Source organism: Arachis ipaensis, chromosome B9 (genome assembly GCF_059453495.1).
Source record: "Arachis ipaensis isolate K30076 ecotype BB chromosome B9, ASM5945349v1, whole genome shotgun sequence".
NCBI lineage: Eukaryota > Viridiplantae > Streptophyta > Magnoliopsida > Fabales > Fabaceae > Arachis > Arachis ipaensis.
In genome coordinates, this window is record NC_142444.1 from 141,601,820 (window position 1) to 141,612,274 (window position 10,455).

At 31.8% G+C, this 10,455-nt stretch overlaps 2 protein-coding genes across 9 annotated transcripts; both read left to right on the forward strand.

Moving 5' to 3' along the window:
* The first annotated feature begins 4,580 nt into the window (after window positions 1–4,580).
* Window positions 4,581–8,192, forward strand: LOC107618240 (histone deacetylase 2). 8 transcript variants are annotated; one of them, XR_015900101.1, is made up of 9 exons: window positions 4,581–4,867; window positions 4,943–5,102; window positions 5,180–5,287; window positions 6,219–6,287; window positions 6,558–6,724; window positions 6,824–6,888; window positions 7,390–7,524; window positions 7,602–8,071; window positions 8,167–8,192. XR_015900101.1 is itself a non-coding variant. In XM_088500440.1 (7 exons), the coding sequence occupies exons 2-7, from the start codon at window positions 5,082–5,084 to the stop codon at window positions 7,440–7,442; spliced, it is 483 nt and encodes a 160-aa protein (XP_088356566.1). In that variant the 5' UTR covers window positions 4,581–4,867; window positions 4,943–5,081; the 3' UTR covers window positions 7,443–7,583. The 8 variants fall into 8 exon arrangements, 2 of the variants coding, with proteins under 2 accessions (XP_088356566.1, XP_088356567.1); XR_015900102.1 differs by having other exon boundaries at window positions 5,074–5,102; XR_015900104.1 differs by lacking the exon at window positions 4,943–5,102.
* Window positions 7,979–10,241, forward strand: LOC148546599 (outer envelope pore protein 21, chloroplastic-like). Its single transcript, XM_088499259.1, has 7 exons — window positions 7,979–8,041; window positions 8,134–8,241; window positions 8,324–8,398; window positions 8,549–8,612; window positions 8,993–9,077; window positions 9,199–9,311; window positions 9,763–10,241. Exons 1-6 carry the CDS (start codon window positions 7,979–7,981, stop codon window positions 9,266–9,268), a joined length of 465 nt encoding a protein of 154 aa, XP_088355385.1. The 3' UTR covers window positions 9,269–9,311; window positions 9,763–10,241.
* Window positions 10,242–10,455: the final 214 nt, after the last annotated feature.

Genomic DNA, 10,455 nt, shown 5'->3' on the forward strand with positions numbered 1-10,455 from the left:
TTGTATTTACTTCTAGATCATCTTTCTTCTTTTTCATCTTTGCTTTTTGCATTAACTATCAATATATATTTTTTTTTTCAAAAAATAATTTTTTGTGTCTTTTTTTTTTTTGTTAAAAAAAAAACAAAGAAAACTCCCTTCTGCCTTATGTGCTCTCTCTAATATTTTTTTTTTGGTCCTCCCTTGTGATGCTTTCTTTAGAATTTATAGAACATAAAAGACGTTTGATATTATTGCACTTCCATGCCTTCCAACTCATTTCTTCATTTATTTGAAATCTTTTAACAAGTTAAGGAGGGAGTGTTGATGCTTTGTGGCTTCATTATATAGGGGATATTTCATCAATTGACATTCTTCTTCATTTACCATTACATCTTATTATTTTTCTCTTGTGTTATTCTGATTAATCTTTATCATAATGAATGCTATCGGTAGGTTTAATTTGTACATTTGTTGAAATCTAATAAAAAATCTTGAGCATAGTCTTCAGGAATATTGGGCTATATTAGCCAAACTTCTTCGTCTGCTTCTTTTTTTTCTTCTACTTCCTTTTTTTTTGTTTTCCTTTTTATTCATAGAACTGAATTTTTTTTTTATTTATTTTTTTTGTTTTATAGTATAATAAACACAAACTAAATTATGAATTGATTCATTTTTATTATCATTTTTTTTTTAAAATAGTATAGTTTGATTGGACAAAATACGATATTCACAATTATGATTATATTTTATTTAATAAAGTGTATTACCCATATATATTAAAGTAAAATTGAGAAAAGTAGTGAGAAGACACAAAATCTTAAACTTAGAAAACAAGGATTTTATTTAATAAATGTTCTAAAATATTTGTTAATATTACCTATATATTTTAAGAATTTGAGTTTTTTTTCTTCTAACAATCTTTTTCTAAGAGCATTTTTAGTTATTATTTAGTTTAACTAAAAGTATTCTAAGAAAATCTAAGAAAACAAAAGTATTTTTTTTTTTTTTTGTAACGTATGCATTCTTTTTATATACACGAAAAGCTTAAAACATTTATTTTTCTATATATTCAAATTTTTAATCGAAATATTGTTAAAAGAGAGTTTAAAGTGCTTGCAGCAATAATTAAGCGGACCATGCATTGCATAGTCAAGACCAAATTAAACCCCACATGCCTCCTTTTAGGAGGAATGAACTTGAACCGTTGATCGGTAATCAACCATTTCACAAAATAAAAAAGGAAAAGTATATAGAACCAAAAGGTTACCAGCCAAAAACTAAACGAAACCACATTAATTTATATTAATAATTAATTTTAAATTTTTTAAATTCAAAATTTAAAAAATTAAAAATTAATTTACTAAACCTAATTAAAACCTATAAAAACCTTCATTTTCTCTCTCACATTAATCTACCCACCTCTAACAATCAATCTCTCTCTCACCGGCAGGCCCTCTCCGCCTCCCCACCGCAACCCACTCCTCCGATCGCTTCTGCTTCTAGTCGGAACTGTCTTTACCAGATCGGAAGCTTGTGAACCTTATGTTTGAACTCGTGTTCGAGTCTCGGAGTTTTCACGCGTCAGCGCACGTGACTTCCCCCTCGGAGCCGGCGTCAACAGCGATAGGAACAGGCGCGTCGAGACCGAGTAGCTCCGGCATAAGCCTGAGGCCGATTGTGCTATCTAAGGAGGCGACGGAGGCCATCAATGATGAGCCGATTTGTCCGAGGCCATTCAGTTTTGACTTTGAGCATCCAACATGCACTGAAGAGGATGTCAAGGAGTTCATATGGAGGGAATCTGTCAAGTTCAATCCAGATCCACCTTCTCACTAATTGATTTCTGTTACCACATAAATACCATCATCATCCTATGTAGATGATTTGCTAGGGACAACAAACTTCTCTTCTTTTGTAATCTTAGACTTAAATGTCACCAACCAGGTTATAAACAAAATTTCTCGTGGATGTTACAAGCATTTAAATAAAAATATAAAAAAAACATTCATTTAATATGAAAAAAAATATCCTAATATTTAACAAAAGAAATATCTAATTATATTTTAACAAAAATAATTAAATATTTATAAAATTTAAAAAAAATATGAAATTTTTTAAAAAATAGAGGCATTCACATTTGCAATACAAAAAAATTCGAAAAATATATAAAAGAACATTCATTTAGTATGAAAAAGAAACATTCTGATACTTAGCAGAAGAAACATCCATATATATTAATTCGTAAAAATTTTGGATTCACCAAAAATATTTTGGTTGATTTTTGGCTAATACCCTTTTTAGTTCCCTAGCGTTGCTCAATAAAAAAATATTTCTTAAGAAACACGTTTAATTAACGCCCGTGACAAGATGTAGTACACTATTAGGAGAAATGGTGTTGATGGATTAAATTCAATCTATGAATTTATGTTATTTATCTGAATTTGATTTAAAAATTATGAATATAATCTAATCCACAAGTTAATAAAATTAGATTGTAGATTTCAAGTAGATATCCATAGAATTGATCCGCAGATCTTTATATTCAAAAAATAAATAAATAAATTATATTAAGCATTTAAATATTTTTATTAATAAGTCTAACTAAATTAATTTAATATAATAAAAATTAGTTATTTTAATATTATTCTAAGTCTTATATATATATTTTTTTCTTACTAAAAATAAAAGATTCGAATCCATAACCTCTTAATTAAATATGGGGAGACTATACCGTTTAAACTATAACTTATTGGTTCTAAGTCTTATATATTATTTAATTTAATTAAATTTAATTCATAAAAAAACTTAAATATATAATATTATTCTAAATAAAAATATATAGCTAAGTGTAACCTAACTCATCAGAATCCTAATTCTCCTCCCATCTCATTTGGACATCTCTCTCACTAGGTCTCATCTCACCGTCGGCGTTTCTCATTAGAGCTCCTCCCTTCCTCAGTGGCTTTCTTCATCGTCGCTCACCGCCTAGCGGCTTCCCTGTTCGTCGTTGGTCCTGCTTCTAGTTCTTCGATCTTTGTCGTTCGCCAACTAGTCCTATGCCCCGCTAAAAGAAGACTTATTTTTAAAATGGTTTAGCTTGTTCAACATCTATCACGTTAACTAAAATATTTGATAACAAAAAAATATTAATTAAAAACAATTTAAATTTGCAAATTTAATATTTATTAATTTTTATAATAATTAATAAATATTAAATAAAATAATTTTTTTTTGTCAATCTGCTGAAGTGTTTATTGGTTTCAATGCATTTCTGTGCTTCTTTGATAACGTGTCACTTTTGAGATATTGGAATCACAACTTTATATTTTTTTTACTAACGTGGTTGATATTTAATGGGAGTGAATCTTCTTTAATAAAAAAAAATAGGATGGTGTCTATTGTTCAGTGTAAGAACTTATTTTTTATTGTTTTTTCTTTTATTTAATTTTGATCCCACTTATAAAATTAAAGGTGAGAGATTATATTTTATTCTCTCAAATATTAAAAAAATAGTAAAATCCATTCTCGATACTTGATAGTCCAAAAACACGTTTTCAGATATTCTTGTCAATAATATGTTTTGCTTAGGTCTTATATATTTTCATATTGTAATAAAAGGCTTAAGGGAAATTTTTAATGGGAGACGAAAATTATTTTAATGGGAGTTGGAATTAGTAAATTAATTTTATGCGATTTTATATTTAGTGAAATTGATAATTGGAAGAAAAGATAAAGTGGTTTAAAAATTTGATAAAATAGGTATTTATTTTATTAATTTTTTTGTATACGTGTTATAGACAGAAATATTTTTTACGGATATCATAAGTTATAGCTTTATTAATACTATTTGGAGATAAATCGTCCCACCAAAAATTGAGTTGTTTATTTGGTTTGCACTAGTTGGTAGAGTGAATATAAAAAAAAGATCATGTAGATTAAGTGTTATTAGCCAGAATGATAATATGTGTGTATTATGTTATAAGTCTATTGAAATTGCTTTTCACTTGTTTATTGGTTGCATTGTGAGCTCACTTGACAGGTGCGGTGTGCTTAGTTGTTTGCTCTCTTGGAAGGATATGGACTATTCCAGGTACGCTCAAACAACACTATGAAAGTTGAGCGGATATATCAGCAAAAAAGATGGAATAAAAGTGGTGGTTGGTTGACTTTTTTGCGGTCATCTGAACAATTTAGCTAGAAAGAAGTTATAGAATCTTCAGAAAACAAGGTTCAAGTGTGGTGAACATTATTAACAGATCCTTTACAAGTTACGATGACTCACTACTAGAAAACTAGTTATTACAGACGGATATTTTCGACGGATTTTATCCCACGGAAATACAGAGGAAATTTCAGAGGAATTTTTTGTCGGAAAATCAAAAGAATAGATTAGCATAAATTACAGAAGGAAAACAAAATCCGTCGATAATTCCGTCGAAAAAATTAATTTTTTTTTCGTAGAAAATAGTTACAGACGGATTTTCCGTCTGTAAATAAGTAGACAAAATGGTGCGTTTTATTAAATTATTACAGACGGAAAATCCGTCTGTAATTTAAAATTTTCCGTCTAAAATATTGAATTAAAGGTAAATGAAACATGAGCTTCTTGCAAATGAAAGCTTCTTCTCCTCTCCCTAGCACGAGCTACTTCTCTCCGTGGCTGCTACTTCTGCTTCTTCCGCCGCTGCCGCCGTTGTGTCGCACAATCTCTCTCTCATCCCTTGCGTTGCACGAGATCCCTCCAGCGCCGCTCTCGTCGCATCTACTCCCATGGTCGCAGAGCTCTCTCTGCCGCTGCTCTCATCGCATCTGCTCCCTCTAGCTCCTCTTCCATCTAATCTCAACTCACTCTCTCGGTTCTTCTCATAACCATCTCAAATTTCAGGTATATATATCCTAATTTTGTGATTCTGTTCTTCGTGATAAATCTTAGGGCTCAATTTTTCTGTGCGAATTTTAGGTTTATCATACTCTGCTTTTGTGCTTTTTTATCCGACGATATCCCCTCCAAGCCTCTTCGCATTTCGTTATGATTGTTTTCTGTTTGTTCGGTTCTGATTTGGAATCGTTAAATTGGGGAATTTCGTGAAGGTTCAAACATGGAGCAACTTCTTGAGAAGGTAGTTGTAGCTATAATTTACTCAATCCGATTCGAATTGAGTTTGATAGGAATGTGTGTTTTTTCTGGTTGTTGCAGATAATGTCTATGCAGTCAAGGAGTGACAGCGTTAACACTTCTCTTTTTGACAAAAGGGAGCACATAGAGAAGCTGCATCGTACTTGCAATCTTCTCCGTAAAGTTCAGGTATTAGAGCTATTAGATGTGTCCTTTCTGGTTTCACATTGTTCTTCACATATTTTTCATCCTTGTTGAAGAATAGTTCATATATGATCTGCCTGATAGACTTAACAAGTGCATCCTTTTTTTTATTCTGTTTGCTCACTTTGGGTTATCTGTATTTTCTCTTAGAATTGCTTGCAAACATACATTAATTTAATTGCTATACCTTTCTTCGTAGGGCTTTATTAGTTTTTTGTAAAATTTTCTCCATTTTCAGAAAGAAGATAATTTGCTTGGAAATCTAGTGATTTCTGTATTTCCTGCAGTTTTTTTGTTTTAGACTTCCTATCTACTATCCACTTTTAGTTTCCTTCTAAACTTCTTTATTTTAAGAAAAGCTTACTAGTTACTGGTGTTTATGTTTGTGCTTCTTCAATTTTTACATTTTGCTGAGTTGTTTAGCAAACTTAACTCCAGGGAACTAATTTGTATTCATTTTCCCCCTTTTTGAAGAGATGTTTCACTTTTATTGGATCAAGGATTTAAGACACAGACGCACTGCTTCTTTTTTATTTTTTGGTTTCTGTTACTGTTTGGTTGCTAAAAAATCATAGAATTGAATTCTGCATTTTTTTATAAGTCTCACTTTTCAGTTTGATTGGTTAAATTAGCTTGACACTTTTCTTTTAACAATGTTTTCTTTTAACAATGTTGATACTTCTCATTCCTTGATTTTCATTACTTATGGTGCCCTTGCATGAAAGGGTATGTAGTTAGTCTTTATCTTTCCTTTTGTACAATAGGAAGAAATCAAGAAAATAAACTTACATATTTATTGGAATGCTTTTGTGTATTTGTTTTTTATTATTTTGTTATTTTGTACAAAATTGGTAATTGCTGGAACTTTATGCAGTTGACATGCTAAATATTCACTGATATAGAATAATAAACGTAGGTCCCTCCGATGGGGTTATTTCCCAACTGTCTTGTGCAACAACAAGTTCTTTATCCATTCTGGAAGCAGGTGAAGTAACTTTCTTTTCCCTTGTTCATTTTCGTTGTTTTGTCTGTTTAGCTTCTCCAAAATTCAGGTCTTATTCGGAAATGGATCCTCTCCAGTTTTTTCAACACTTGACAAAATACAGTGCAATCTCTCACCTTTGATTTTAATAGTGGGACCAGAAATAAATAAGAGAGAGAATGTGGTGAATGGTTAGATTAAACACTGCACACCATCCAGTTTTTTATTCACTGGAGAGGATCCACTCCCGTCTTATTCTTATTACTGCAGTAGGTTGGTGGAACTATTTTGTCTGCAAAACTTGCAAAAGAGAGAGGATGGGCCATTAACGTAGGAGGAGGATTTCATCACTACTCTGCAGAAAAAGGAGATGGATTTTGTGCTTATGCAGATATTTCTCTTTGCATCCACTTTGCTTTGGTTCGGTTGAATATATCAAGGTAGTATAACTGTCGTTTAGGCTTTATCATTGCAAGTTAGGACATGCTCTTAACACGTGCAAATTAGAATTATCTTCTAACTGTTTGCAAAATCTTTAGGGTGATGATCATTGATCTTGATGCACATCAAGGAAATGGCCATGAAACAGACTTTGCCTATGATAGTATGGCCACCAAAATAACTCCTTATGTTGTATTTTACTTTTTAATTAAAGCACCAAATAATTAAATTGCTGTGATGTCTTTTGAAGTTGGCCAAATTCTTCTTGATCTTTTATGTTTTATAATTAGAATACCAAGGTCCTATGATATGATATGGAAATTATTGATTTCCCACGTGAATCTGAATTAGAGATAAATAATACACTAGTGAATGGAGGCAAAATGTTGACCTTATATTGGAACAATAGATTGAATTTATTGTTAGCTGTGTAAATCATAGTAGACATACATTCTAAGCAGATATTTGATATGTGTGGTGTTTGACTTGTAGTTTGAATGTCACTTGACTCCCATGGCCATATGCATTAACCAATTTTAGACCTTAATTTTAAAATAAATGTTACCTTTTTTTTAGGCCCTAAATGAATCATTGGTTGACCTATTGGGTAATTTTGGAGATTTTAAAGTTTGGATTTTTTTGTTATTGTGAATGTGAATAACAGAAGTGGAGCAAGGGAAAGCAAAAGGAGAAGGTGAACAACCAGGTGCTATTTGATCAGGGTACTTATGACAAGCTCCTCTCTGAAGCTCCCAAATTCAAGCTCATCACTCCTTCTATTCTCTCTGATCGTTTGAGGGTACCCCTCTTTCTCTTACTCTCGCAAGCATTAAATATATTATTCATGTTAATGGTGTGTGTTCTGCTGTTCTGTAGTATAAGCAGTGGTGAAGGTTGCTATCTTGTTTGAAGATTCTTTGAATTTGTGTGTTATTCTATTGACATTCTAAGTTAGTAATGCCTATAGGCTATATGTACCTGCTTGTCCCTACCCTATTTGGGGCTAATCCTAAAAAGCTTTTTGTGTGCAAACAAACCCATCTACCATATGCTTATGTTGCCCAAGAGAGTGGACAGCAAATGGGCCCATAGATAAGAACTAGGAAAAGAAAGCCTTATACAGTTACACCAAATAAAAAAATGTAGCATCATCAACTGAAAAAAAAAAAACGTAGCATGTTTTAGGGTTTTATGGAATAAACAATCTAAAGTCCTGCTGAAGATAGTAGGAGATAATCGAGTGAGGGGAAAAAATGGAGACATCTCTGAGATATGGAGGAGATTCGAAAGCTCTAAGAATCCATGCGAAGGAGAAAGTCCCAATCGACTCAAACACTTTCTTCTAGGTAACAGTGTTTTTTGTCCATCAAATGCTATGCTGTAATTGAAGAAATATTTCTCCTTATAGTTGGGGTTTGTGTACGTGGCACTGTTCTGGCAGGTTCATGGAGAGCTTGATACCAGAGTCGGGCAAGCCAGTTCTCTGAGTGCCCAAATTAGACATTTCTACGCCTCGGTCAGTTCCGTTTTACTCCCAAGTCCTAATCGTATTTTCAAATTAAATTAATTAATTCTTGTTATGTGATACTGTAATGTAGTTATCAGCAACACTTGGTGTTGGATTGCGCTATGATAAGCATGATAAGCTACGCTACACTGTGCGTGAAAAGAAGGCATTTCCTGTCACCGTTGATAAGCTCTTTGACTTTAAAATTAATGGGACTTGATCCGTCTTGTGCTTTCATCATGCATGCATATGAAAGTGTTCATGAAGTTTTCTTAACTGATTGATTTGCTTGTGATGATATTTGATTTTGGCACAGGAGGGTCTTGTGGAGATAAGGGAAGACTATATAGAAGATTCTCACAAAGGGGAAACTAAATCAGGTATGTTCATGGCTTTTTCTGCTTTACAAGGTCTAAGATTATTTTTAGATGAGACAGACTTGCAATACTACCAAAACTCTTAAATTTGGAGCCATGGTGCAAAAGTCAGTAGTTAACATTCGAAGTTTTGGTTGTAAAATCAGCTTCTTGCCAAATTCAAGCTAATAAACTTACCTACTACACATTCATACTGACCCTTCTCTAGAGTCAGATAACATGAAAGCAAAACTTATATTTTGAGTCTCTTTATCTTGATCTGTGGACTGATTTTTGCATCCATTGTTAATTTAAGAAAAGATTCATGAAGTCATCTAACTTAAACCATTCTACCATTGAATAGAGTAGCACAAATAATATGCTTATGTATATTTTTTTTCTAGCATCTTTTATTGATGCATTGGCTCCGGCAGAATTTGAAGGAATTCTCATGAGCCACCCTTCTATTGAAGATGCAGCTGTTGTCCCGTAAGTATACATATATAATTATATGTATCTTTGAAATTAATTAAGCTAGCTATTAGTTAATAATAATTATTGAGTAATAATAAGTAATTAAATGGTTTGTTGCACACATATGCATATATAGGCAAAAAGATGATGTAGCTGGTGAAGTTCCAGTTGCTTTTGTGGTGAGGTCATCAAATGATCCTATTTGATCCTATTACTGAAGATGCTGTCAAGGACTTTATAGCTAAACAGGTAAATGATTTATACTTGATTAATTTAATTGTATTTGATAAGAAATAATTAATTAATAAGACAATGCATGACATTTTTCAATTTAATTGTTGCGAATAGGTAGTATTTTACAAGAGGCTACATAGAGTAATTTTCATTGACGCAATCCCAAAATCTTCAATCGACAAGATATTAAGAAAAGAACTCAAGACAACCCTGCTATCTAATTAGCTATTTGGCTTAGCTTCATTTGTTTCTTATATATAATAATGATGTCAATGTGATAATTCGTATACTTTATTCTTTATAATAGATTCAATACTATATGATTATTTTAAACCAATTTAATTCAATAATCAGTTCGTTTTTTTGTTTAAAGAATATTAAGAATTTAAATTTTAATATAATACAACTTTATTATTGCACATGACTTCTTTAACTATCAAGTAGTTTAATAATAGTGTTTTCTCAGGTACAAGAACTGAAATTGGAACCTTCATGACTCCACCACCAAATTGGAACCTTTAAGGGATGTGAACCTTTTTGGTCCTTGGCTGAATAAACAAAGTGCAACTGCAGGAGTAGCTCCTCTCACAAGTCACAACAACAGCATCATGCTTGAATGAGGAAAATTAACTCTTGATTTGTAATTTGCTTGATCTATTGAAAATTCTGATAAGAACCCCCTCCTAATTGTGGAGTGGAGTTGAATTTTAGCATCCTGAAGTAGCACTTTAGGGATTAATTTAATGATATGATTATATTCATAGGAAAGTAACTATAATGAGGAACTTGTTTATTGGGATGGTCATCTTATTTTTTTGGGGTATCTTTTTATTGAGACAGTGAGATATTGACTAATGGTGTTGAAAAATAACATCCAATTTTATAGGTATCATGTAATGAATATTATGTTTATTTATGTGATTTTTGGCTTTCTATTTTTTCTAATTTATCGTGTGTTTGATGGAGTAAATTTAGAAAAAAAATCTAAAGTATTTATTTTGCAATGAAAGAATTCAAAAAAATTCTATTTTACCTTACTGACGGATTTATAGACGGATTTTCTATCTGTAATCAGAACGTGGGATGATTTTCCAAAATTCAAATTACAGACAGAAAATCTGTCGAAAAATTCGTCTGTCCGTCTGTAATTACAGACGAA